Genomic DNA, 26,682 nt, shown 5'->3' on the forward strand with positions numbered 1-26,682 from the left:
ATGGGAGGGGATCAGCAAGAAGAGGCCCTTTCACTGTTGGACACCCTGCTTGCCTGTCAAAGGCTGATGTTGAGTGCCAAGTTCTATCACTGGGCCTCCAGCATCATTTTTGGAAATCAGTGTTGGGGCTTGCTGTGTTAGAGCCTAGCCAGGGAGACAGAAACATGCTTCTGGCCTCTATACTGCAGAAGCTCCTTCACTCTTAGGGCCTGAGTTTCTTCCACTATAAAATTGGGTGTTGAACATCTACTGCCTAAGGGTCTTTCTGGTCTTGCATTTTCTGAACTTCTGAGATGCAGCCCAAAGTGACTCACCTTGGTGGCCCCCTGAAGTGGAGGCCTGTCAGCAAGCTTAGAGCTGAGGCCTGGCACTGGGCCCCAGTAGTGCTTAGCCCAGGCTGAGTTTGCTGTCTCATCCCTCCCCCTGCTGCGAAAGCAGAGAGGCCAAGACTGAGGCCCTAACTGCGGGAAAGCAGGCATGCTGTCAGAGCTCTGGGTCAGGGCTGAGGTAAAGGCTTTTGATTTCCCTCTGGAGCATCCCCAGGCAGCCTGGCTTGGTGCTAATGGAAGGGGTCTGGTGTGTGTCTCTTTCTGGGCAGGGCTGCCAGTGGAAGAATCAGCAGTGTGTGACATGGAGGGGGTTGATGACACTGAGAGGTCGTCGGGATGTGAATGTCATTACCCTTGTTGTCATATACCTGAACAGTCCATATTGGTACAAAAGGTGTCTTTATTGAGGTTCGGGAAAGAATTAGGCACTTGGCCAGAGCAGCAGCTTAAATATGAGGCAAGCAGGCAGGGGGTTAGCCATGCCCGGGGCTAGGTTGGGTTGGTGAGGCTATAGGTATAGACTCTCCTCAGACAGAGAGGCTGAGGAGGAAAGAAAAGGGGGAAGGGGACGCAGAGCAGTCTGGGTCAGAGACCTGGTGGGCTGGCCCTGAAGGGCTAGGCAGGAAGCGCTGGGTGGCAGATCCAGCAAGGAGGGGACCGGGCTCTCTTGCTCCACGTGCCCCTTAGGCCAGCCAGGCCTGAGCCTCTGGCAGGGGCAGTCGCGCTGGGGAGGGCCTTCCTAGGCCTCACTTCTTCACCTTGGCATCATAGGTACCTGCATTCTTGTAGGCACTCACGTAGCCACTGTCATCCAGGATGTCCTGCCGCCCAGCAATACCCTTGCCCTTGCCGCTCTCATCAAAGCGTTCCTTGTGGGAGCCCGTGTACTTGCTGGTGTCAGTCAGCCGTTCCACAGCACCCCCTGTTTTTGCTTTCTGTTTGAACAGAGATTCCCCCCAGGGGTACCTGGTTAGAGAGCCCAGCCCTTCCAACCCCAGCCAAGATTCCTACCCCCGCCACCCGTCAGTGGTCACTCAAGATCATCAGGGCACTTACAGTAACGCCTACGTTGGCTGGTTCCTTGCCTGCCACCAGCTGGCAGATGGCATCAAAGGCCTCTTCCTTGCTCTTCCCCTTAAATCGCTTGGGTGCCAGCTCTTCTAGGGCCTTCTTGAACTCCTCGTAGTTGATGACCCGGGCAGACTTCGCCCTGCCAGATATGTGGACACCATGAGTTTGCCCCCTGCTCCACAATCTCCCTGGTTCCAGCCCCCCAATTCCCCTTCTGGTAACATCAGAAGCAGGAAATTCCTGGGGCTCACTTGACTTTGGAGAAGACGATGTCGACATCGGTCCCTGTCACAGCCTTTCCGTCAGCCACCTTGCAGTCCTTGCACAGCTTGGCCCAGTTCTTGCCATTCATCTCGTGCCCACTGGCCTTGGGGTCACCATGGATGGCAAACTTGCGGAAGCTTTCCTCCAGCCCAGCCACATCTGTGCTCGCTGCCATGCCACCCTGTAGGGACCCATCTCGGTTACCTCCCAGCCAAGTTCTTCCCCCTTCCCCCAAGGTTCAGAGTATCACTGCCTCTAGCTCAAAACCTGCAAAGTTGAAGTTTCAGGCACTGTGCCACACACTCTCAGAGCTGGAGATGGAGCTGCCTGAGAGGGGCCGGTATTCAGTGTCTGACTGGGCCCCAGAGCCATGAGGAAGAGCACTGAGAGGAAAGGTCCTGTCACTTAATGCCAGCCTTGGCTCAGAGTGGAGTTCAGAAGATGAAATCATGATCCTTGCACCAGGCTGGGAACAGAGTGGCACTGTCCAGAAAAACTATGAGGGCAGCAGCTGGGGCTATGGCTTTGTCTGGCCCTGGCACAAGGCCTGCTTGAGTGGAAGTGAGGGTGGCAGATCAGGCCCCCTCCCTGGGAGTTTCATGCCAAGCTGGGTCAGGCCCTGGCCAGACTGCTGGTTGGGCAGGTATTTAGTGAGGACGGTGTCTCTGTCAGGGTCATGAGGACTCAGCCCAGGCTGAGAAGGGAACCAGAGCACAGTCAGGGGTGCATGCCCCAGGCAGGGGTGCAGCTGGCCCAGCTGGGACCTTGTTACTATTTGCTGTTAAACAAAAACATGAGGGAAGGGGGAACTTGGGGCTGGCCTGGCCACAGTTTGTGAAGCCTGGAGACAGTTGCTAAGGGAGGGTGGTGCTGCTTGGAGAATGTTGCTAAGGGCAGGATGGTGTAAGGGCGGCTTAGGGAGAAGCTCCCAGTGCTGCTGGGCTGGGCTGGGCTGGGCTGGAGAATGGGCTTACGGGTGGGGCACACCAGCACTCCCAGCACCTGGGGCACAACCATGGCTTCCTGGCCCCTTGCCAGCCACTGGGGTTGTAACCTCACAGTTTGTGGAGTTTAGGAGGAGCAGGAGATTGTGGGGGGCTAAGCTGAGTGGGGGTTGTATTGTTATGAGCCCTGGTCCTGTTATCTTCACACCTACCCTCTGCATTGAAGCACACTTCCCGCATGTCTACACTTTCACACCTTCAGCCCTCCATGGAGGCCTCCTGGCCACACCCTGAGCACCACCACACCAGTCCACACTCCACAGCTGAGAGCACTCAGCCCTGGCCCTCCATGCCCTCGGCCTTGTCCCCACTGACCACACCCTTAACCTGGTACTCAGACTTCCCTGACCACACCAGCCCTGCACTCAAGTGTCCCCCACAGCCCTCACTGCAGTCCCCTGACCACACCCACAACCCCGGGACTGAGGGCCTGGACCATTCCCTCAGCATTCAGCCCCCACACATACACTAATAGCCCTGTATCAAGGTCCCCCAATAATACCCTCAGCCCTGCACTGAAGGGTCTTCCCTACACTTGCCCACAGCCCCCACTGCATTCCCCGACCACACCCTCAGCTCTGCACTGAAACTCCCTCCATGTAACACAGCCTGGTACAGAAGCCTCCCTGACCACACCCTCAACGCAGCCCACCTTTGTCCATACCCCGGAAGCCCTGGAACTGGGTCCCCCCGTCCACACACCCAGAGCCTCACAGCTCACCCTCTCTCCATACACCTGCAGCCCCTGACCACACCCTCTATAACCCCCTTGTCCACACACCCACAGACTTGCGTTTCCAGACTCCCAGGTACTATGCTGTGACACCCCTGTGTTGAGACTCCCATCTCCTCCACTGCAGTCTCCTGACCACACCCTCAATTGTGTCCTCAGCAACTATCTTCCACCTCTCCCCTTTATACTAGAGCCTCGGGTGACCACAGCCTGGACTCCTGCCTGCCTAGCTCCCTTCCACTACCACTGGCCTTAACACTGAAAACCCTCTCCCGATCAGCCCACTCACCCATCCCTAAGTTGTGGCTTTGGGAACTGAGAGCACCCACAGCTCCTACATTGCAGCGACTCCGTGGGCCCAGGCTCCCCTTCAAACAGCACTCCCCTTCCCCGTCCCTGCACTGCAGTCTCCCACCAGCGACCTGGAGGAGACCGGCACTTTGTTCACTAAGGGGAAAGTCTGAGGGAGTTTGAGCGCCATGGGATGCTTGTCCCAGGGATCTTAGCAGGACCCTGCACCCGTGCTCTCGCTCCTGTCTGTGGGAAGATGGATTCTTGGTAATGGCAGGCTGATCAGGTGGCACCAACTCACATTCCCTAGTCCCAGGGGTCTGCAGGCTCCTCTGGGACAGCTGGAGTCATCAATCAGCAAGCAGTTGGGGGTGGGGGTGGGGTGGAACACTTGGGCCCAGGGCAGGGCCGCTCAGTTGGTGTCCTCAGCTCAGGACCGGGGTTGGGACCGCTCCCAAGCCGCTCCCACCCCAACCCCTTCTTATCGTGCTGGATACTAACTAGAGTGGCTGGCGCCGGGATTTCCTACCGTTTTCTACCTCGTGGCTGCTCCTACAGTGCGCGTTCGATGGACAGGACGCAGAATGAACCGATGGTCGCAGGAGACTTAGGCGACTCCGCAGCTCTGCTCCCTGCCGGCTCTGGGGCGGGACTGCAGCCCGGGCGGTTCCGCCGTATTATCCCTTGTTTCTTGGTCTCCATAGAGACGGCGAGCCCCACCTTCGGGGCTGTCTCGGCTCGAGAGTGACCAAGGTCACACTGGCTCCACCTACCCGACCCCGCCTTCTCCCGGCTCCGCGGGGGGCGGAGCTGCTGCAACAGTCTCATCCCGCTGCTCCCCGGGCAGCTCTGTGGCGGGGGAAGCCAGACCTTTGTAGTTCTGGCGGTCCTCGGAAGACCCACATCCTGGCCTCCGCCCGAAGTTCAGAGCTGGTCCCCACCTTCAGGGGAGATCCAGCTTTCCAGAGCAGCAACCAAAAAGGCCTTTGGTGGGGGGCTGGGCGGGGGCAGGAGGGGGACGGGCCGGGGCGGGGCGGGGGAGACGTGCAGAGGAGTGAGGAGGTCCCTTCCCTTAGTGACATGGGGTCTAGAGCTGGCTCAAGACCACAACTCTCCAATGAACGTGTAGCATCCCAGGTCACAACTCTGGGTCACTGGGGGCGGGAGGGGACAGTGAACGAATCCTGAGTGCTGCGGGATCTACACTGACGTCGGTCTTGCGGCCGGGGAAAAGCTCCTGGACCTCCTGGGTCCGCGTCCTCATTCATTCCGACCCCACCCCGGTATTAGCCTCGGCATCTCTGCTTCCGCTGCTGCCTTCCTAACACAAAGGCTGCTTTCCTCTTCTCTCCAAGTGCAAACCCTATCTTCAAGAAAAACAACCTCCACTAGGGAGCTTCTAGGGCCTTTCCCAACCAGGAGCCTGGTACTTGAGTTTCTCCATATGACAATCTGGATGGCCACCCAATGTGGGGGACCCACCTCACCCTCTGCTCCTAGGCCAACAGGCAATGATGCGGCTCCAGGAGGGCCCGTGACCCCTGTCATTAAGAAAGTGTGCACCAAGTCCGCAAAAGCATAAAAAAGTTTATTGGAGCATCACAGCTGGTTGGGCGGGTATTGCTGAGTAGTGGAGTGGGGAGTGGGGCCGATCCCGCCGGCCCTTAGGGGCCCCTAAAGTGCACTCGGTGCGGCGGGGGTGAGGGTTTTGCATAGAGAGTCGGTCCCGCCGCTCCTCCGCCATCCCTGCTTCTCCGCCCAGCTAAGCCAGATCAGCCTCGGGGCCGCCCCGCACGCGGGGCTCGCCGCTGCTCGGGCTCACGAAAACAGCGGGCGCACGTGCCTGCAGCGCCAGCCCGGGCTCTCGGGGCCTACCCACCCGGGCGGCCAGAGCGGCGCTGCCTAGGCGCGTCTGAGCCACTGGGATCTCGTCCAGGGACTCGGCAGACGCCGAGTGATAGGCTCCTGCAGGGCTGGCGTCCGCGGAATCCGACGACGAGCTGGAGCGGCGGCCGGGGGTCCGGGGCCCTATGGGGTTGGAAAAGAACGTAAGACTAGGAGCTGCCACTCACTAAGGGCCCTACCTTTCCCTCCCTTGGAGCTCCCCGAGCAGATTCCCGTCAGAAAGGGGCGCTCACCCGGCAGCCTGGGCAACTGGGGCTCTCGGTCCAAGGTCCCAGAGGTCGGTACTTTATACATGCGCCGCTTCCTCTTTTTCTGCAGAGACAGGGGGAAGCCTGAATAACCCTTCCCCAGACGTCACCTCGCCAAAAGACGCGGAGGAGTGGAAAGGAGTAGAGGCTTCTTTCCCATCCCCTTCCACCTGGGCAGGAGCCCAGCACAGCCCCCCCTACCTGGGGTCGTATCCGAGGGGGCAGAGCGAGAGTCTCTGGGGAGGAGGGCGGTGGAGGCTCCACTTGGCCGCGGGTGGCAAGGAATCGGGAGGGACTGAAGGGGAAGTGCGAGGGTAAGTGCTGGATGCTGTTGTTCCTTCAAATACCACCCTGTTGGAGGTTCTAAAATAAGCCTCCCTTCCTAACTGGAAGGAGGTATTGATCTGTCCAAGGCCACATTGGGCTGGACAAAGACCCATGCCTTGGCTTTGGCCTAACTCCTTTCTCCCACCTCATTGCCACGCCAGTGGGAGATGTGAGGTGGCCTTTGCCCAAGTTGCACTCACTTGGCATTCACTTCGGCAGGCCTGGCCTGGCCAGAGGGCTCTGGGCGCACATGGCTGAAGGTCCGCATGTAGAGCTCCATCTCCTGGGGAAGGTGGAGGTGAGGGAGGCTGGGAGGCCAGATATGGGTCCAGGGCCTCCTGGGTCCTTAGGCCCACTCTGTGTAGGACACACACCCCCTTACTGTTCTCTCTGGGAGGTGTGGGCGAAGAGGTCTAGGGCTGTTCTCTAGGCTTCCCAGTTATGCTGGGAAAACCCCAATGCAGAATGAGGCTTAAAACACCTGTGTTTGTACCTTATCCCATCCCCACTGTTTTCCTCACTTCAGTCAAATTCCACCTCCTCCGGGAAGCCTCCAGCCTCATAGGTCCAATGTACCTGGTCTAGAGCTGCTCTGGCCAAGTGGGGGCGGGGCAAAGAAGGACTCAGAGAGGCCTCCTCCTGCTCCGGGCTCCTTCTAGCTCTTCAATCTCTGAACCAACTTTTTTCCCTGGTTGGGAGACCTGGCACTTCACACACTCACATGTGCACCCGCGGCTGCAAGGCTACATGCAGAGATCTATGGCTCCCTGAGAGCTGAGTCCTCAGCGTACCAGACACAATCTCAGCTGCTGGAGGGAAGTGGGGGGATGAGTGGTCTCCCCAACTTCTGTTGGTAAAGGTAAAGTGGTGGAAAAAACAGCGCCATGATCCCACCTGGGACCAGGCTTATAGGTGAGTTCTCTGTCTTGTTTAGTTGCTGATCCTCGCCCTGACCGTTGGAGCAGCAGATCCAACGCCTGAAAGTGAGGCCAGGAGGTAGCAGGAGTGGCCTGGGCTTGCACCCTAGCACGCAGCATGCGCCCCTCCCGCGCCCAAGAGGACTGCAGGTGAGGAAACAGAAGCCAGAAAAAACGGCCAGAGATGGGAACCTAGTGAGGGATGTGGGGCGGAGCCAGTACGAGGCCCCGCCCCCATCGGGCTGGGGGCAGGGAACCGGACAGCTGTCGCTGGCTCGACAGTTGTTTCCATGGAGACCCAGGCGTCCTGACTAATGCAGAGAAGACACTATAACAGCAACGCCGTCTCTAAAACAAGCCTATGTTTGGGGGCAACGGCTTCAGAGTGAGGCCCCTCCCGCATTCCAGCTCAGGGTGGGGGTGGGGAGGCTGCCTGCAGGACAGCCCTAGCAGGTCTGGGGGACGAGCCCAGCCAGTCATGGGTTGGCTACACAGATGCGGAGAAGGAAGCCCCAGGCAAGCCCTGTGTGCAACATCTGCTCAGGCTGGCCCTTTGGAGTGGAGTGTGGGGATGCCAGCCTGAGAAGAGGAGCCTTGGGAAAGGGGAAGGGGTCAAAGCCCAGTCGCAAGGACTGGGACATCAAGGTAATCCTTCCCCTCTTCACCAGTGTGGACTTAGCACCCCTCCAGGGCCCAGGAGAGAGGAGGCAAAGCCTACCCTGGTGCTCCTGGGTTCCAGAAGGGGAGGACTGAGGGCAGCAGTTGTAGAGGATCATCTCAGAAGCCTGATGGGTCATAATGGGACAGGAGCCAGGCCCTAGCCAGTTGGGGAGGTTTGAAGGTGCCACACCAGGGTGTCCCCATTCAAACTCCCCTCCTCACAGCTGTCCCTACAATCCTCCCTGAGACCTTCAAAACATGCCCATTCCTGAATGGTATCATACATGGCACCTCTCCACCTCAGCTCTCCTCTGTTCAGTGGGACAAGCACACCCCTGCTCCCTCTGCGAAGGTCTCCCTCAGGTCATTTTCAGATGATATTAAGTGCCCTGGCTGCTGGCACATCTAGCCTCAAAGCCTAAGCAGGCAGTAACTGCAGAGCCAAGGCCCTGATCCTTTGAGTTTGGGGATCCCAAGACCAGCCCAAATGGGCACGGTTGTGAAGCTTGAAGTCTCCTGCCTACCTCTCTGAGCTTGTCTCCTCTGTGAAGTGGGGTGATGCCCACTCCCAGGATGGCTGCCACTGTGCTTACACGGGTTCAGGGCCCAGCACTAGGGCAGGTACACCGCAGTGTGGCAGGAGTTGGGGGAGGTTTCTCCACTAACAGCCATCACTCCCCCAGGCCTTCCCACCCCGTGGCAATGGGAAGAGGAGAGGTGGGGTCCTAAACCCTTCCTCAGTCCACCCACCAGGCTGTGTTTGTGTACAGTTGCCATGAGGACTTTGGATCCAGAACTCAGCCTTCCCAACAAGGCCTGCCTGGGCCCCCTGCCTTCCCAGTCCCTGGGGGCTCCAAGGACAGGACCACCCCACCCCCAGCTGTTGACCTCAGGAAGCCAAGGGGCGTGGGAATGGGGATAGGCTGATCAGCAGCTGGGCTGGCCAGGCCCCGAGCCTGGGCTGGAGGATTCCTGCTTCAGAGTGTGGAGACCTTAACTCTTCCTAGACCCAGCTTTTTTAATCTTTCTTGGCCTCAATTTGTTCATCTGCAACATCGGGATAGTAGCATGATCTGCCTCATGGGCTGTTTCAAGATTTAAATGGGGTAATGGGTATAAAGGCTCAGGGTCACAGGTGGAGAGAACTAATGGCTCCATCCTGGTGACCCAGTCCTTGGTCCATCCCTCTCCTCCTTCAACCCCACCCTGCCCACTTCCAGGCTCCCACTTTCTGTACCCTCCAGCGCATGCTTGGAGCCTTTCCCCTGGGGTCAGGGAAATTCAGGGCTCCCTCTGTCTGTGCCCACACTTGAACAAGCAGGCACATGCTTAGTACATACTTGCCCTCACCCCTGCTGCCTCCAGCACCCCCTCCCCCAGCTGCTATTCCAGGCCTGCTTCCCTCTGCCCTGTCTTGTCATTGACTACTTGCTGTGTAGCCCACCGCCCCTCCCACCCCCCTTTTCCCACTCCCTCAGCATTCTGGGACACTTCTATACCTGAATGGGCCGCATCTTCAGGGGACATGACTCGAGCTCCCTGTGGGCCCCCTTTGCCTCCTGTGGTGGACGATGCTGCACAATGTACTCATAGGTGGTGAGCTTGTGCCACACTGAGGGGTGAAGATAGGGCTCAGTGTAATGGAAGAGGAACCCTGGGGTTAAGAAGGTGAGGGAGGGTACCCAGCCACAGGCTAAAACCCATTGTGTCCATATACACTAAACCACAGAGTGAGACGCGTCACCATTAGAGAGCCAGCACCAGGAAGGGGCATAGTTTCAGGGCTCCATAGCCCAAACTGGGTAACTTCCTCCAGCCTAGGGACCCCATCCCCTGCAAGGCAGGTGTGGGTGTGTATGTGAGGCGGGGTGGCACTTACTGAGATAAATGTGGAAGCAGAGAAGGTGGCCGAGCAGGGCTGTGGAGAGCAGGCCCAGAAGGATGAGTAGGGCAGCCAGAGCCAGGATGGCAGGAGCCTGCGTCTCCACAGGGGCGGCAGGCAGGAACACGAACCACACATCTGTGTGATTCTTCAGGACTGCAAGGCACGAGCAGACTGTGCTCAGCCAGGGCTGTGACCAGTGACCAGAGCAGGCTAGGGGGTGGGAGTGGGCCTGGAAGCCAGACCTTCAAAGTGGCGGTTGGTACGCAGCCGCATGGGGTTGACAAAGAACTCCACAAAGACATAAGTGGCCACCAGCACGAGGAGCAGGACGCCCAGTAAGGCGGATGCCACACTGTGTAGAAAGAGCCTGGGCCCAGCCACCGGCAGCTGTCAGCACCCAGGTGCTCCAGCTGGGCAAGGGCCCAGAGCTCAGAAGGGCCAGAGGTTGGGAGGGGGAGCTGGGCCTCTAACCCCACAGCCCTAACTCCTCAGGAAGCCGAAGGCTTCGGGCAAAGGTGAAGACAGGCAGCCACCCCCAATAGGCTCCCCACCTTTCCCTGGGCTAGGAGGAGAAAGATTCCAAACCTACCCTCAGCCCTGTCAGGAGGAAACCATGGAGAGCCTCACCCTCAGACCAGCGCACAGGTCCCCCAAGTACCTCCCATCCTCGACAGGCCCCGTATGAAGGGTCAAGGGCCCTGGTTCACACACTTCAACACGCATCCCCAGGCAACCCTGTGGCCCGGATCTGGCTCTCACCGGTAGTTCCTCTCGCCCACACAGTTGTTGAGCCACTTGCAGTGGTGGTCAAAGCCGCACACGCATTTGTTGCAGGCGCTGCAGTGCTTGGAACGCGCACTCCTGCGGTGGGAGGGGGCACAGAGCGATCGCGGGCTTACCCCACCCTTTGTTGACCATCCTGGCCTGGGGGTTGCCGGTTCTGTGCCTGGAGCGGGTCACTCACCCGCGCCTAAGCGGAGAGCAGAGCGCGTCTATAGGGAGCGCGCGCGCCCTCTGGTGTCGAGCACGGTGGGGCGGGACACCTAGAGCAGGCAGCGCCTCTGAAGAGGTGGGGAGGCGCGGGAGGGAAGGGAGGTGTACCCAGGGGTGAGAAGAGTAGACAGCGTTATACTGTCCCCCTCTGGAACTATGCATATGGCTGATGGTGGTGTGAAATGCAAATGGAGGTTCCTTTCCAAGCAAGGACCCCTTTTGCCCAGTCAGGACACAATGCAGGTATGGGGCCATGTAGCAGAAGAAATCAAGGCTGCTGGACCCAGGACTTGCATTGCTCTTCCTGACATCGCCATTTTTTTTTTGAGTCTCTGCTTCTCTGCCAGACTGTGGGAATTTTTCTGGCATTCTTCCAGAAAACTCCAGTCTATCTGGTTTAAGCCAAAGGAGCCAAAGGGAGCAGGGCAGGCAGACATCTGGGTGAGCAGCAAGCAGTTCACCACAGGGGATAAGATGAGGGGAGGCCAAGTTAGGGATGCAAGTGAATCTCCCTGCCCCAGGGAGGAACCAGGAAAGCCCAAAGGAGAGTGGAAGGATAAGTTTCAATCCCCTTTCGCAGAACAGAATGGAGCCCTGGAACAGGGAGCAACTGCCAGAGCATCCACTGAGGAACAGGACACTGACTGGTGTCTAGTGAAGGAAAGGATTGTCTGATGCCAAAGTCCTCAGCATCTTAACACCACTGGCTCTTTCTCTGTCCTGTGGACAGAACCCCTTCAATAAACTGCCTGGATCTTAATATTAAAAGTTTCTTGGAAAAAAAAAAAAAAGTTTCTTGGGAGGGGGGCGGAGCTAGCCTTGAACCATACCCAATCCCAGATCCCCTTCTTAAGGCTGAGAGACTGGGATGCTCCAGGGAAGGGCCTAGGGAGGCAGTCTGGACCAGCCAAAGGGTTTGGGCTCTGTACATTCTAACCCCTCAATGTGACCTGGAGTAAGTCATTTGGCTTCTCTGGGCCTCAGAGTTGTACATAAACAAGGATAACAGTATATTGGCTCCAGCTCCAGGCAGGCTGGGTTGTGAATCTGGCTCTGCTGCCCAAGAGCCATATGACCAACCTCAGCCTTTCGGAGCACTGGATTCTTCCTCTTCTGTGAAGTGAGAAAGATGTTACCCACCCTGCGGGGTGGTAGTTCATAAGCACTTAGCACATGATAAGTACTTGGGTGTTAGCTTCTGTTAGTTCCGGTCCCTGCCCATACCTGAGGATGCTAGTGAGAGACGGGGGTGGTTACTGGCAGAGTTAGTCATTAGCAATGTTTGTAGCAGTGCCAAATGTTTCCTACTTTAACTGATGGAAATGCTATTCCTCATCTTCTGCTTCCAGGCACCTTCTCCTCACCTTCTCCTTCACCCAGTTCTCTGTCACTCCACCAAGATTCTTGACTGTGTGAAATACAAGGGTTCTGAGGCTTCAGGATGACTGCAAAGCCTGGGCATGCCCCTGTCTGCCTTGAGCTCCCACTGGCAGTTCCCCGGGCGCACTCATCGGCCACACACACCCAGTCCACATGCACTCACACATCCACGTCGCACAAGTTGCAGTGTAGGTCTTCAATGACGTGTGCATGTTGGCTGCGGTTGAAGATGGGCAGAGGCCCTGCATAGCTCTTGTCCCGCACATTGGCATCTGCTGGATCGATGGAAACAGCAGTCAGGTGCACCACGAGGTGGCCAGCAAAGATGGCGCCCATGCACTGGCCCAGCAGGTTAAAGACTCACTCCACACTGCTGGCTGAGAGCCCACCCCTGCTTCCTGTGGCCAAAGAACTGTTCTCTACCTGTATGCAATTCCCCGGTGCAGAGACTCTGCCTGTGCTACCTCCTATCTCCAGGCCCCCAAGAGCCTCCTTATCAGACATCTCTAGCATACCCATGCCCTAGATGGACGAACTGATGGGGCTATCTGGTAATGGAGCTCACAAACCAGCACTTCTGCTGTTGAGGAGACCAACCACAGGGCCCTGGCCTCACTGCCCCAAACCTGGTGCAGACCCTGGCTGGTCTTACCTCAGAATCTGACCTGTTTTCAGATTCTGAATGGTGAAATAAGACTGAAAGAGATAGTTCTCTAAGATTGAAGGACCCACAATATAAGTTCTAAGCTCATTTATCTTGCTTCTGAGAAGGATGCAAACATCCCCTCCCAGAAGCCAGGCCAGCTGGAGAATCACTTGCAGACAGAGTCTCATAGACCCACTGCCTCCCTAGTCTAGAGTTCAGGTCCTCGGAATCCTGGGGCTGAATGTCTGGGATGGCCTGACATGTGTAAGGGCTGGCCAGTGGGCACAAGGCCAATTCCTGAAACACAGATCTTCCAGGATCTATCTGCTCAGCAACTGGACCAAAGCCTGGGCACAAGTATGCTGACAACTTACTGCAAAGTGAATGTGTAAAACTTTACAAATAGATTCCACCCAGTCAGCTATCCACCCTCCATCTATTCATCCATCCATCCATCCTTTTGCTAGCCAGTCAGATATCTCTCTATCATTTATCCTCCATCCATAAGCTATCCAACCTCCTTTTTTCTTCCTCCTCCCAGCAGCCAAATTTTCTTACACGTCTGCAGGAGCCAGGCTCCGCCCTAACATGCTGTACCAGAGCTGACAGAGACAATCCTGTGGCCCACCACAACCTCTCTATCCCTACAGCCCTGGCTCTGGATCAGGCCTTCACCTCTTGCTTGGGCTATTCCATAGTCTCTGAACTCTGCTCCTCCTGTCTGGGTCCCCTTGAGTGTACTCTTCACTTGGCCCTGAAGTGAGCTCTAAAAAGCTTAAACTTAAGGCCTTGACTGCTTAAACTCCTGCAGTGGCTTTCAATGGCTCTCAAGCTAAAGTTTACTCTTCAGGTTCAATACTCATGGCCCCTTTCATTCTGGCTCCTCTCAAACCTCTTGGTATTACCAACCACTACTCCTCACCATTCCAGCCTCTTTTCAGACACACTGAGGTGGGCAAACATTTAGTTTCCTGCCTGCTTCAACACTTCTCCCACCCCCCACCCCCTGGTTCATTCATTCAACTATTTACTGAGGTCTTTCTCTACATCGGGCACTGAGGCACATGGCAGGAACAAACAGACCTGGTCCCTATCCCCAAGGAGCCCAGTCTTGCAAGAAACACAGATGTTAATCGAAGAGTAGGTTGATTGTGATAAAGAAAGTTCATGGGACTATGTAAGTTTGTAACTGGGTGACCTCATCTGGTCAAAAGGGATATGGAAAGCTTCCCTGAGGAAGTATTATGTCAGCTGATACTTGGAGTGGCACAGGAACCAGTAAGAAATATAAAGAGGAAAGGGGGGCCTGGCTGGGTGCTGGGAGCAAGCAGAGCCCCAAATAACGGGGTGGTTGATGTGTGTTTCCAGCTCAACTCATTGGTACCATGCCAGAAAGAGAGCCTATGTCACCAAATTCTGGCTTTTCAAAACCAGAAATCTGGATTTGTGTCTGGATATATGAGGCATCTCATTTTTTTAATTTTTAAAATTTTAAAATGCTGACAAGGAAATAAGTAATTTTTAAAATGTACCTGCTGAAGAAGCCCTTCAGATATGTCTATTTAGTGTGTTCATTATCACTCAATTTTAAAAAATCTATAGGCCCAACTGGCCCATGGACTGCTGGTTCTTGACTTCTGACTTAGCTGGGTATTGGGGTGAAGAGAGGGGCTAAGGGCTTCCACAGAGACCAGTGTTGTCACAGCAGAGAACAACAGAGGAAATAAAATAAGAAGATGCTAGGGAAATGGGCAGAGTCAAGAATGTGGAGAGCCTTGAGGATCTTGAATCTTATGGCAGGAAGAAGCCATTAGAGGGTATTAGCTGGGGAGTAACTTTATCACTTTTGTTTTTTGAAAGGGCACTTTGGCTGCAGAGATAGAGACAGACTGGCTGGAGTGATAGCATGTGCAGGGAGACCTGTTTGGAGATGAAATGGTCATCCAGGTAAGAGAGGCAGCTGGCAGTGGGGAGAAAAGAGGGCAAATACAATACCTTTTAGGAGGCAAAATCAACAGGACCTGATGACTGACTGGATACAGATGATGAAGGGAAAGGGTGGAGCCAAGAATACCTATCGAGGCCAGGAGGAAGGAAGGTGGGGAGCTGAGAGCAATAGGAGCGCATCTGGGCCCTCGGTGATGTTGGGCTACATGGCCCTCCTCCTGCACCCACAGTCTGCTGTATGAGCCCTACCCTCTTACTTACCACGTGATGATCTCCACACTACTAGGCTTTCCTCCAGTTGGAAGCTGAGCACCGAGAACTGGGGCCCTGTGTTCTCATTCTTGCAACCCTAGGGGCCAGGCCACTTCTAGGCACAAGGTGAGTGCTTGGTACACACAATGACCCTACTTCATTCTTCAGGGGCCCTAAGGGAGACTTCAGAAGGAAGGTAGCTTTGATGGGAGGACACAGAACCATTCAGGCCAAGAAATGGGAGTGCCAAACCAGGTGGTTCTGGAGCCTCCAGCATTGCCCAAAGCAGTAAATATGGAGAAGACAAAACCCTCAAACCATCCCACTTGCCTCTGAGCCAGGCTGCCTGGGCAGTCCTCCTGGCCTCACTGGATACCAGCTATGTGACCTCAGGAAGTCATTTAATCTCTCTAAGCCCCAGTTTCTTTCTTTTTTTTTTTTTCCATTAAAGTCAGGGGAACACCTTCCTTACAGATTATTATGAGGATTGAATGAGATCATCCATATACAGGGTTGGCACAGTGCCTGGCACATATAGGTGCTCAATAAATTCTAGTTACTTGTGTTTATTATTATTTGCTCTAATTCTACTCACTCCAAACCATGTGGTTATTAATCAGGTACCTTGATGGCAGAAACCCAGGTAGTCTTGAGTGAGTGGCGCACCCATTCCAGCTCATGGGAGGAATGTCCCATGAAGCATTCTACTTAGTAGTATTGAATAAGCCCTGTGGGTTACCTCAGAGAAAGTCTAGTTTTCAGAGTTGTCCAGAAAGTCCCCCTGTGACACTGCTGGCATCTGAGACCAACAACCTTCTCTAGAGTCTTTCTCCACTCACCTGCCCTTGTCACCTACCAGCCAAGCGCTCTATGGTTTCCCAAGAGAGCATGCTCACATTCATGGCTCATACATTCTGGTGCTCACACACACATCCGGTGTGCTCCCTGTCCCCTGCCTGGGAAGCAGGCAGGATCCTTCCTGTCAGATAGAAGAGGAGGCTGAGATGTGCAGTTGGCAGAAGCTGTTCAGCCCTGTGCAGCCCTGCAAGGGCTGAGTTGAAGGGTGCTGAGTCTACGCCTGAAACTTTCAAATTCATCCCTGTTAATTCCTTTAGCTCACCCTAGACTACCTTCTCGCAGAGGCCCAAGGAATTGTCTCCACGAAGCATACATACCAGGGCACATTCTCATGGGCACCCTCTGGACTGGGGCACATAGCCACATGCTGCACCTTAATCCTCTGTTCCTGGGGGTTATGGCCAGGGCAGGGACAGTCACATCATCAAGCTCAGGCAAGTGCATGTTTGTCACAGTTCCCAGGAGTTTCCAGGGCATCTTTATCCCTCCTCTTGTCAGTTCAACCTTCCTTACCCTAAAAGAGTCTGATTTATAAAATCAATAAGCTCCTAAACAGTCCTGGGTATGGCATAATCATCTCTGTAAATAAAACCATATTTTAAATATACCAGGAACTTAATATGTAAAGGAGGCTACCATGATTCTTTCCAAAAAGTGAAAAATTATTTCATAAATGGAACATCTCTTTCATCCTTTGTTGAGCTCTGGACACAATTAGCTTAAAAAGAGCTTTAAGGTTCTCATCTATAACTGCTCTTGTGGTACCTCAGTTGATGAGGTTCCCATCTGTGTGGGGCTTTCAACGCGCCAAGGTTCATTAGGTCTTTTCCCTCATCCAGTCAGGCAGAGAGGTCAGATGGGTGTTGGAGGCCAGCAGGTAGGCAGCTGAAGCCCGAGGCAGAGACAGGACCTATTTGCATTGTCTGAGGCTCTGGAACCCAGCTTCAGGCCTTGCCCATGTCCCTCCATCCACTGTCTGCACTCTCCCATGTACCAGCCCCATACATTCCCAAGGATACAGCATAGCCAGCAGGCACCCAGTGGTGAGGCAGGAGGGGAACTAGGACCCCAAAGCCAATCACAGCAAAGAAGAGGTACAGCAGCCAGGCCACAATCTGGAGTGGGTGCGGGGGCCAGCTCCACCCATTCCGGCGGGACCGCTGGCCCTGCAGCTCCGGGGAGGGTCCGCTGGCCTGTGCAGGTGCGGTCCACACATTCTTCTCAGGGGCCGTCTTGTTAGAGGGCTTGTTGCAGATGTTCATCTCCAGAGGGAGAAAGAGTAGAGACAGCATTAGCCTGAGGAGGCCCAGGCTGGAGCCCAAAGCCCTATGCCTGCAGTCAGGTTTCAGCAGGAGGGGCAGGTTGGAATGTGAAGCTCTCTCCCAGTTACTCTGCAGGGGAATCCAGGACCCTAGCATGAGGAGCCTGATACAGGAGAAGGGCAGCAGAGTGCTGGCCTCAAAGCCCCAGAGCGAGCTCTGGCCCCAGCCCTAGCCAGGACAAGGTAGGAGGGTCCAGGGTTTATTTAGGACACAGTGTGACTGCCTGTTACTCAAAGTGCTCTGTTACCACAGCCATCAGAATTAAACCCAATAAGACATGTTCTCATCTGGTAACAATATCAGGCTGGAGCCAGAGTGATGAGAACACATGCTGATTCTGTTAGGATTAGTCACCTCTGTCCCGAGGCCCAAATGCAAGTGTCAGAGAGGGCCCCGGTATGCTCTGCTAAGGGAAATAGGGAGTGGAAGTACTCAGGAGAGGGGATCTGGCCTCTGGTCCTAGCAAACATATACATGTTCTTCAAGGACTGGGGGACCCTGAACCATCTCCCCTGTGCATCAGATAAGCTGCCCGGGGTTCTTGGCTGAAGAGAAGACAGCACACAAGAGGGAGGGGAGGACTCCTCACTGGTTCCCTCCAGCAGTGGAAATGACCATGTGTCTCTAAGTAAACCTGGGCCTAGTGCAATGAGAACCAAAAGGTGAGCTGATGCCTTCTGACTCACTTGAGGGAGCTCAGGGAAAGACAAGCACTGTCCAGAGCCAAACCACCAGATGGCAGCACTCTTCCACCCCCATCCCACCATCCCTCCGCCCAAGAGCTGGCCTGGTTGTCAAAGGCTATGTGCGGAGCAGACAGGTGGGCCGAGTACTACAGGAGAGAGAGCCCAGCCCCCAGTGTCTTCCGAACCTGAGGTGAAACCAGAGCCGGGCAGGCAGTGCCCCACTTGGGCAGACAAGCCAGCTCGGAGCTCTTGGTGGGAAGATCAAAATCCCTGGCAGCTGGACTCTCCTTTCAGGAGCCCATGCCTTTTGGCCAGGGAGTCTGACTAAGACAAAGGGTATGGCAGGACCCTTTCCCCCACCAACACATCTGCCTATAACACCTTCCTCACTTCTCAACCCAACAAAATGTGACTTGATCTTCAGAGTCCACTGCGAGCACCACCTCATCCAGGAAGCTTTTCTTGATGTTCCAAGTGAGTCAGGGGATCTTCGCACTCAGTTTTTATTGGGCAAGTCACTTGGCCATTTGGTACACTTTGCCATCTCTATGTCTGCCCCCCTGTTATGCCAGCTTCCCCTAAGGGCAGCAATGGTACTGTGATTCATCCACCTCTGTTCCCCCACATCCCCTCCCCCAAACATGCAGAACATACCTTGTACATAGAAGGTGCTCAGTAATGTTTGCTGACTTGAAAGCATCTGAAATAAAAGGAAATATGGGCACAGTAAATGATGTGAAATCCTGACCCACTCAAAGCGTCCTGCCCTGTTCTGCCCTGCCTTCAATCTGTATAGTCACCAGGCACCCACACCCCTACCCCATCTCCCCCCGCCCCATGGCTATTACCCTAACTGCCAAACGTTCACACTCAGCCATTCTGCCCTTCATACCACCCAAGGCCCAGGGTCTCCCGCAAACCAAACCTGGAGATTCTGAGTAGCCTCATCCAAAGCTAAATGGAGTGACCCTAGTTTTCTCCCAGGGACTCAACTGGAATCCTTTGGTCATTTGCTTTGTCTTCAGTAAAAAGCAGTGAAAGGTGGGAAAAGAACCCCAGCTTTGGAGGAAGCAGATCTAGGTTCAACTCCTGGTTCTTTGCTTACTAGCTGAAGGGCTTGAGTTTCTTCATCTGAAAAACAGGGGTAGAGATGCCCACCTAGGGCTATATACAGATCAGCAACATGCATTGACACATAAATGCTTCCTAAAGGGTAGACATTATGATTACCCTAAATAGCCCTCTGGGGTATCCTCATCTCTCCAGACTGAGGAGGCTACTACATCTGATATCCTATGAGGTTTTATGAGGTTTGTGCCCAAAGTGACGGGGTTGATTGAAGTTGCTTTCTTAAGTCAGTAGTCCCAAGGAACACATTGTCATAAGAGCTGAGCCACTGGGTTGTCATTCTAAACTTCTCAGATTTGATCAAAGATGACAAACGTGATCAAGAAGCTGGGGTCACTTTATTTGGAATGTCCCCAGAGGTAGCAAATCTTTGTTCTTGATTTTTGGAAACAAAGGTCATCAGGTCAAACCCAGTGAGTAAGTACAGTTGAGCTGGGCAGTTCTGCTCAGGAAGACAAATCTTTGTGGCTCCAACACAGGTTCTCTGGTGACCCAACAGGGCAACTTCTTTGAAGGGAACCCATCAATTGGGGTTCCTAAATCCTGACTTTCTCCTTGCCATCCTCACTCCTGAATAGCCCTACACCTTGAGGTAGTTTATAAAGAAAGAAACAGAGGCACATGGCTGGCTGACATGTCCCCACTGCTGGAATGGACTGGCAGTGGCCACAGGCACTCCCCAGTGCTCCTGTGTCCCTGATGCCTGAGGCAGGAGAAGTCACCATTTGAGGCCAGGGGCCTACCACCAACAGCCTTAGAGACTGCTCTGATTCCAAACCCCAATACCCTTGGCCCAGAGAGTACCACTTGTATGAGCCCGTGGATGGGGGGTGGTGCTGTTGGGTCTAAGTCCCCTGCAGAAGTGGCAGCACTCTGGAGCAGACTGAGCTGCCCAGGTGACATGCCACCTGCATTGAAAGTCTGAGCCAACCCACTCTTAACTGATGACATTTTCCCTTATGGAGTTGGTGGCCACAAATTATTTTGACCCCCCAAAAAAATTTATTAAAAGGGCTCTGAGGTAGGAGAGAACAGGAGATAGGGCTTTAAACATGGATGGGACTAAGCACTCTCATCAGACCCAGGGACTTTTCTGGCTGTCCTTCCCCTCTTAGCACTTCCCTAGGAGATCAGACTAAAAGACGTGTCGTCCTGCTCCCAGACATGGCCAGCTTGTGCGCTCATATCTTGGCCCAGCCCCCTTGTGCGCTAAAGATGTAAACACCTATGAGACCAGGTTCCTGCCCTCAGAGGATTGCTTTCTGCGGGCCCAGACAGGCTCAGACAGATATCAGGGAAGTGGGTGAATGGGTATTTTGGCAGCCTAGTATGACAGGACACAGAGTGGATGGGTTTGGGGTCAGAGAGCAAAATTCACATAGAGAGAGAGAGATGAGCCCTGGGAAGTTGCAGGGTCAGATCCTAGGTTGAAACCAAGTCCCCCTAAAACCAAGTTCCCTTACTGAAATTGTGATTAATCTATCTAAAACTTTGTTCCCTTTTGAGTCTCCTGTAACTTCAATCTTGTGCTAACTGAAAACTAAACAGAGTCATATGACTAAAATTACTGAAAACATGTACTAAAATGGCTACTATAGATGTCACCATCAACACAGAAACTCTGGTTTTCTCTCCAGTGCAAGATGAACTAACAGATCCCTGTGCCATGGACCACCTGGATAGAAAATCATAAACCAGAGACTAGAATATTCCGGAAACTACGATTAAGACATGTCACAAAAATGTCATAAGATGATGATTAATCCCAGCCTCTTTGTTCTTTCCCTTAAAAAAAAACAAAAACAAAAAAAACCTAACTCAAAGACCACGGTGCAGTGGACCTGAGGCATATCTCCCACTCCCTCGCTTGGCTCTCACTCCCTGCAATAAATGCTGTACTTTCCTTCACCACAGCCTGGTGTCAGCAGATTGGTTTTGCTGTGTGTTAGGCAAGCAGATCCAACTTCAGTTCCGTAAGAAGGTGATGATAGGAGGCCAGGTGAGTAAGCTTAGGTACTACTGAAAGAGCCATGGGGAGTCACAGAAAATTTAAACAGGGGAATTGACATAAAGGTGATGGGTGTTATAGAAAGCTTTCTATTCACAGTGGGAAGGAGGGCATGAGCAAGAAGAGAATGGACTTGGGGGAAGTGACACCAGAGCAGACTGGCCCAGGGAGGGCAATCGCCCAGCAGCCCAGTGCTTTGGGAGGAGATGGGCGGGAAGTGGGGGTGAAGCCCACAAGTTCCCCACTGCCTGCCCGATGACCCACTGCATCTTTGGTGGGCTGACAGGTATGTGGACCTTGATAAAAGATTCTCAAGTACCTTCAGCTGCCATAGAACAAACCACAGAGTTAAGTTGGTGGAGACAGAAAGAAGGCAAGAACAAAGAGGCCCGCCCCATGGAATGTTAACAACCAAAGGTAGTCACTGGCCTGGTAACTGGGGCTCAGCTGGCTTCTGAGGTAGGCTGAAAGGGCTATGCAGGTCTCTCCCTGTCCCAAAAAGGTGAAGGCCATTGCTGGGATGACAATAATCTATGTTAACCTTCACTTTTACGCCTAAAATAGCATTTGCAAAATAATGTTAGGCTACTTTAACTCATATGCCTAATTTAAGTGAGGAAAATCTTACCATTTCAAGTTCTCATTATGAACTGGAGAACAGTTACCTGACTAGTTCACTTCTTTCTTGCCCACCTCTGCTCCCACCAAAAAAAAAAATATTTAGGAATGTTGTTCTGAGATTCATGAATAGTGCTGTCAAAAGAACCAGACTGAGTTGAAAAGTACTAGCCCTGGAGAGTGTAGGAATCCCTGCATTTTTGCAAGATGTCTGAGAATTTCAGGAAAGAATCTACTTCATTACTAAAGAGGGTTGTTGGCGGAGGCCACAGAACTGGAAAGGTAGAGTGACGGGATCAGAAGAGAGGTGACAGGGCTAATTTGGAGTCTTGGAGGTCCTGGAGAACTGACATACCAACAGGGAGAAACATGTTGGAGCAAGGGAAATGGGTTAGGGCTGGAGACAGAGCCTGCTTCTGGTCCTTGCATAATGCCACAGATTGAGGAAACTGGCAGGCGAATTTCACAAAGCCATCACTTTGGATCACTCCTTTATTTTTCAAAAAGGTTAGTGGAAAGCAATTTGGTAATGTCTATCAAATTTGAGGGGGCTTCACAGGTGTCACTAGGGGTAAAGAACCCGCCTGCTAATGTAGGAGACATAAGAGATTTGGGATCAATCCCTGAGTTGGGAAGATCCCCTGGAGGAGGGCATGGCAACCCACTCCAGTGTTCTTGCCTGGAGAATCCCCATGGACAGAGGAGCCTCGCGGGCTACAGTCCATGGGGTTGCAAAGAGTCAGACACGACTGAAGAGACTTAGCATACACGCACACACACACACATGCACCAAACTTGAGAACACTTATACCCTTGGGTCCAGACATTCCATTTCTAGGTATTTATCTTATACAGATGCTTAAAAAGTGCACAGAGATTCATTGCAGTCATGTTGGTAATAAGGACCAAAAGAACAATATAAAAAAAATATATGGCGCATCCACACAATGGAATGCTACATAACATCAAAAATAAGGGATGAAATGACTTTTGATACACAGTTAAGTAGAAGCTGAAACTCCAATACTTTGGCCACCTGATGTGAAAAGCTGACTCATTTGAAAAGACCCTGATGCTGGGAAAGATTGAAGGCAGGAGGAGAAGGGGACAACAGAGGGTGAGATGGTTGGATGGCATCACCAACTCAATGGACATGAGTTTGGGTAAACTCCGGGAGTTGGCGATGGACAGGGAGGCCTGGCGTGCTGCGGTCCATGGGGTCGCAAAGAGTTGGACACGACTGAGCGACTGAACTGAACTAAGTAGAAAAGCAAGATGTGGGGTGGTTGTAAAGTGTACCAGTAAGTGAAAGCTAAGGTGGATGGATAGATATCTATGTTCCTATATGCACAGATTCTCTCTGGAAAGAAATGCAAGAAAGCAAACACACAGGTAGCCTGTGAGAAGGAGATCTAGCGGCTAGGAATGAGAGAGATCTGTTTTTACTATGTACTCCTTAGTGCTGTTCGGATTTTTTTTTTTTCACCATGTGTATGTACTACTTTTGAAACAAAAAGTCAAATAAATAATTGAAGGGTGTCATCTCCTACCCTCCTGGCCCCAGTGGGCTTCCATGTGGACCAAATGTGCGCGTGTGATCTAGAGCTTAGTATCACACCAGACAAACAAGGAAATCCTGCCTAACAACCATGCAACAAAAGAGCACTCAGTTGTAGTTCAATGCCTTCTCATTCTCAAAGGCAGTTTTGAGTTGTTCAGCTGAAGAGCTCCCTATGAGCTGTTGGCGGTTTTGTCCAAGCTGGAATCAGACAACCAGGCGGCACCATAGAAGAGCAGTGGGGCAAGACCTTGCTCCAGTTCTCGGCTGAAGGTCAGCTAAGCTTCCCATGACTCCAGAACCCAAAGGGAAGGTGCACGCCACAGGAAGGTTTCACTCCCAACAATCTTTTCTTTTGCTAGAGGATTTATGGTTGCGTATGTGTGCTTTTCTGTGGATATTTTGAAACAAGTTTTCCATTTTGTTTTTTTGTCCCCCAGGATCTACTTCTAAACCCATTTTCGGCTGATTCATATCAATGTATGACAAAACCCACTGAAATGTTGTGAAGTAATTAGCCTCCAACTAATAAAAAAATTTTTTTAAATAAAAAAAATAAAAAAATAAACCCATTTTCACTGAGATCTGACCAATGCCCAATTTCACCACCTAAAGGAGGGGCTGAAAAGAAAATTCTGCATGGGGCACACTGTTTTATAGCAAAAAATGTCATTTATAAAAAAAACTTTCAAAGGGCAAGTACTTTGTTTATCAGAATTCCCCAAAGGTGCCAGAGAAGTCTCTGGCTTTAAAATTCTGGGAAGTGCTTATGTGAATAAGAGACACACATCACAGAAACTCCCAGAAAATAAATTGGAGCTTCAGGCCTTTCTCATAGACCTCTCCAGTCATTGGTCTCAGATGTGGCTGGGCTCCTCACATCAACAACATGCAGAAGTCTGATGCTAGGGCAAGAAAAGCTTGAAACCTCAGTCATTTCTGAGTTGACGTGGTCTGCAAACATTTCCTGTGCCATTTTCCTCCTGAAGCAATCACTGCAAACTGTTTGGGCTTCAAGTTAAACCAAGAAAAGAGGACAAGAAGAAGGGAGCAACACGGAGCTGAAATAAGGCCAGTGAGCAGAGGCAAGGGTTGTTGGTTTTAACCAGGAAATCAAATCCCATGATTGTGGAAGCAAGCCTTGAGGAACACCCACCAAGAAACAGTCATTTAGAACAAAGTTGTGACAGAACAAAGTAAGAAAAACAAAGCAAAACCTGACTAATTAAGTACCAATGTTGCTTTTATTGAATCTCATGGTGATTATCTGTTTATAAACCCGTCTCCCGCTGTGAGTCACCAGTTTTCCAAAAACAGGGACCACCCCTTACTCATCTCTAAATCCAACTCTCCTTCAAGAAGGGAAGTTAAGCCACTTCTTACCATTTCTGCTGCCATCACTCTATTCCAAGCTCCAATCATTGCTCCCATACAGTGTCTCAACAACAACAATAACCATTACTAGCCATTTAGAAGGCACTTACTCTGTGCTACCGCTTTAAGTGTTCTGATGGAATCTGCTTATTATCCCTTACAACTCTCTGAAGTAGGTCCTATGATTTCAAACTGTTCTCATAGGCCTCTCTAGTCATCGGTCTGAGATGGGGCTAGCCCCTCACTTTCTCTCTCATAAACAACATGCAGAGCAATGTGCCCCTTTCACAGAGAAGGACACTGAGGCTCAGAGAGACTAAATAAGTTCTAGGAGGCACAGCTACGCTGGCAGAATTAAGATGACCCTCAACTGACTTCTGGTATGTCCCTGTCACAACCACATTGCCCACAGCAGCCAGAGTGAGGTGAGATTTTCAAAACTTAAAAACACTCCTCAGTGGTTTACTCCTCCTGCTGGGATAAAGTTGAAAGCTCCACCACATACTTCAAAGTGCCCCTCACCCTTTCCGTTCCTCTGTACCTGCTGCCTCCAGATCTTTGCATTTCCTTTTGCCTCTTCCAGAAACACCCTTATCCTGATCACAATGCTGACTCTCAACCTTAGAGCTTGGCTTAAAAGTCACATGAGTGAGGGGATTCTCCCTGACCTCCCTCCATTTCAGCACTAGACCATTTAACCTGACCTGAAACCACTTTAGTCGTGTATCTGGCGCCTGCTCCCCGCAACCCCCGCCCGACCCCTTCTTAACACAGCCGGTTCTGGAGAACTGCGGCGTCCTCTGTGGGGCCCTTGGTGGCCCCGCGCCTGGCAAAGAGCCTGGCACATAGCAGACGCTCAATGCAGATCTGCGAACCTGATGAATGCTAGAAGGAAGCCGGGCGCCCTGCCCAGGACCTGCAGCCCAGGCCGCGCGCGGGCTCCAGGCGAAAAGCTCGGCCGGGCGGCGGCAGCTCTGCCCCCCGTGGCTCAGCTTCGAGGTGAGAACTGCACAGGGGGCTCCTCACCTGCGCGTCGTCTGCAGAGCCAGATCGGCCCTGCCAAGGTCACTCAGCGGCTCAGCGCCAGCGCCCGGCCGTCCACCCACCCCAGAGCGGCCGCGCTTCAGACTCTCGCGGTAGAGACGGTCCCTGGGACCGGGCGGCGGTGCGCCCCGGATCGGAGCCCCATCCCGGGACGCGAGGCGGAGGTTAGGCCCGCAAGTCCTCCGGCTCCGACTCGAGCGGGCTGGCTGTACCACCCGGCCAGGCAGACGCTGGCTGGGCCTCGTCCGGCGCTGGGCCCGTTCCCCTGGCAACGGCGTGGGCTACGGCGCCCCACAGCGGCCAAACCGCGCTGCGTCACGTCGCGCTGGCACCCGGGCTTGGGCGGGGCTCACCCGGACCCCCTGGCGCCCCACTCTCCATTCCTTTTCAACATTCTTCCTCAAAAACACACTTTTCTCTACCCCAAATCCACAGCTTGTCTTCTCGAAATCCTAACTTGTCCTGTAAGCGTTCCGCTCCAGTTTCTCCCCTGAGCCCATCACTCTTAGAGAGACCCTCAGCCGGCTTGCACACTTTAATGAGAGTATGTGCTGGGCATTGGACGTACCCTGGGGAATGCCCACGATATCCCTGCCCTTCAGGGAGATAACAGGCTAAGAGGAATACATATCTAAAAGCAAATAAATATGAAGGTGGCCCGTAATATAATATGTGAAGTGTAAGAGCTCAAAATATCTCCTTTCTGGGACTTCCCTGGGTCCAGTGGTTAGAACTTTGTGCGCTCATTGTTGAGAGCCTGGGTTCAATCCCTGGTCGGCTGCAGTCCCTGGTCAGGGAACTAAGGTCCCACAGACTCATGGTCTCACTTTTGGCACCATGTGGCCAGAAGAATAAGTTCTCTTTTCTTTATTTCCTTTAAGTCAAGCATAAATCCTACTGGGATTTCCGATATTCCAGGCTGGAGGGAAATTTGGTGTTGATCTCTACTAGGTGCCTCTTTACCCAGTTTATTCCAAGGATTCAGAATCTCCTGCAGCAGCAAACACTGTGAGAAGCACTCTGGTCATGTGTCCTCTCTAGTACTAAGGCCACAGTCATTGACCCAACCCACAGGACTTTGAGATTTGGGCTTCATGGGATCATGCCTGCTGCCCTGGGGTTGCTGGGGGACAGGCACCTGCCTTCTCTATTCCAGGGGCTGCAGACTCTCTTCCCTCCCTGCTGAACTTGGTTTCCCTGAGTGTGCCCTCTCCCCTCCACTTGGGGACACTCA

General features: G+C 53.1%; 2 protein-coding genes and 1 long non-coding RNA gene across 11 annotated transcripts; 1 reads left to right on the forward strand and 2 right to left on the reverse strand.

Moving 5' to 3' along the window:
- Nucleotides 1-711: 711 nt before the first annotated feature.
- TPPP3 (tubulin polymerization promoting protein family member 3) lies at nt 712-4,382 on the reverse strand. 3 transcript variants are annotated; one of them, XM_043898796.1, is made up of 4 exons: nt 4,232-4,382; nt 1,652-1,845; nt 1,386-1,539; nt 712-1,264 (listed from the first exon to the last, which is right to left on the reverse strand). In XM_043898796.1, exons 2-4 carry the CDS (start codon nt 1,837-1,839, stop codon nt 1,076-1,078), a joined length of 531 nt encoding a protein of 176 aa, XP_043754731.1. In that variant the 5' UTR covers nt 1,840-1,845; nt 4,232-4,382; the 3' UTR covers nt 712-1,075. The 3 variants fall into 3 exon arrangements, with proteins under 3 accessions (XP_043754731.1, XP_043754729.1, XP_043754732.1); XM_043898794.1 differs by having other exon boundaries at nt 4,222-4,378; XM_043898797.1 differs by having other exon boundaries at nt 4,194-4,333.
- An 877-nt stretch (nt 4,383-5,259) lies between these two features.
- ZDHHC1 (zinc finger DHHC-type containing 1) lies at nt 5,260-25,719 on the reverse strand. 6 transcript variants are annotated; one of them, XM_043898800.1, is made up of 13 exons: nt 25,431-25,719; nt 18,712-18,849; nt 18,373-18,418; nt 16,730-16,972; nt 12,171-12,346; nt 10,394-10,495; nt 9,877-10,001; nt 9,629-9,787; nt 9,249-9,361; nt 6,373-6,455; nt 6,047-6,140; nt 5,831-5,909; nt 5,260-5,720 (listed from the first exon to the last, which is right to left on the reverse strand). In XM_043898800.1, the coding sequence occupies exons 3-13, from the start codon at nt 18,379-18,381 to the stop codon at nt 5,455-5,457; spliced, it is 1,449 nt and encodes a 482-aa protein (XP_043754735.1). In that variant the 5' UTR covers nt 18,382-18,418; nt 18,712-18,849; nt 25,431-25,719; the 3' UTR covers nt 5,260-5,454. The 6 variants fall into 6 exon arrangements, with proteins under 6 accessions (XP_043754735.1, XP_043754734.1, XP_043754733.1 ...); XM_043898799.1 differs by having other exon boundaries at nt 18,644-18,849; XM_043898798.1 differs by lacking the exon at nt 18,712-18,849.
- Nucleotides 7,116-20,831, forward strand: LOC122691840. 2 transcript variants are annotated; one of them, XR_006340511.1, is made up of 4 exons: nt 7,116-7,239; nt 14,514-14,600; nt 14,887-14,978; nt 20,761-20,831. It is a non-coding gene; the product is annotated as an uncharacterized LOC122691840 (long non-coding RNA). The 2 variants fall into 2 exon arrangements; XR_006340512.1 differs by lacking the exon at nt 20,761-20,831 and adding an exon at nt 20,484-20,612.
- Nucleotides 25,720-26,682: the final 963 nt, after the last annotated feature.

The sequence above is a fragment of the Cervus elaphus genome, chromosome 4 (assembly GCF_910594005.1).
Source record: "Cervus elaphus chromosome 4, mCerEla1.1, whole genome shotgun sequence".
Taxonomy (NCBI): Eukaryota; Metazoa; Chordata; class Mammalia; order Artiodactyla; family Cervidae; genus Cervus; species Cervus elaphus.

Excerpts from the sequence above, each read along its gene's own strand:
- ZDHHC1 (XM_043898798.1), bottom strand. Across the intron at positions 12,347-16,729 it reads GGGTGCCTGCTGGCTATGCT|TGCATGGGCGCCATCTTTGC; the intron begins GTATCCTTGGGA and ends CTGCTGGGCCAG. Across the intron at positions 10,002-10,393 it reads GTGGGCGAGAGGAACTACCG|GCTCTTTCTACACAGTGTGG; the intron begins GTGAGAGCCAGA and ends GGCTGGGCCCAG.
- TPPP3 (XM_043898796.1), bottom strand. The coding sequence starts at position 1,839 with ATGGCAGCGAGCACAGATGTGGCTGGGCTGGAGGAAAGCTTCCGCAAG. Across the intron at positions 1,540-1,651 it reads ATCGTCTTCTCCAAAGTCAA|GGCGAAGTCTGCCCGGGTCA; the intron begins GTGAGCCCCAGG and ends CATATCTGGCAG. Across the intron at positions 1,265-1,385 it reads CAGCCAACGTAGGCGTTACT|AAAGCAAAAACAGGGGGTGC; the intron begins GTAAGTGCCCTG and ends CTGTTCAAACAG.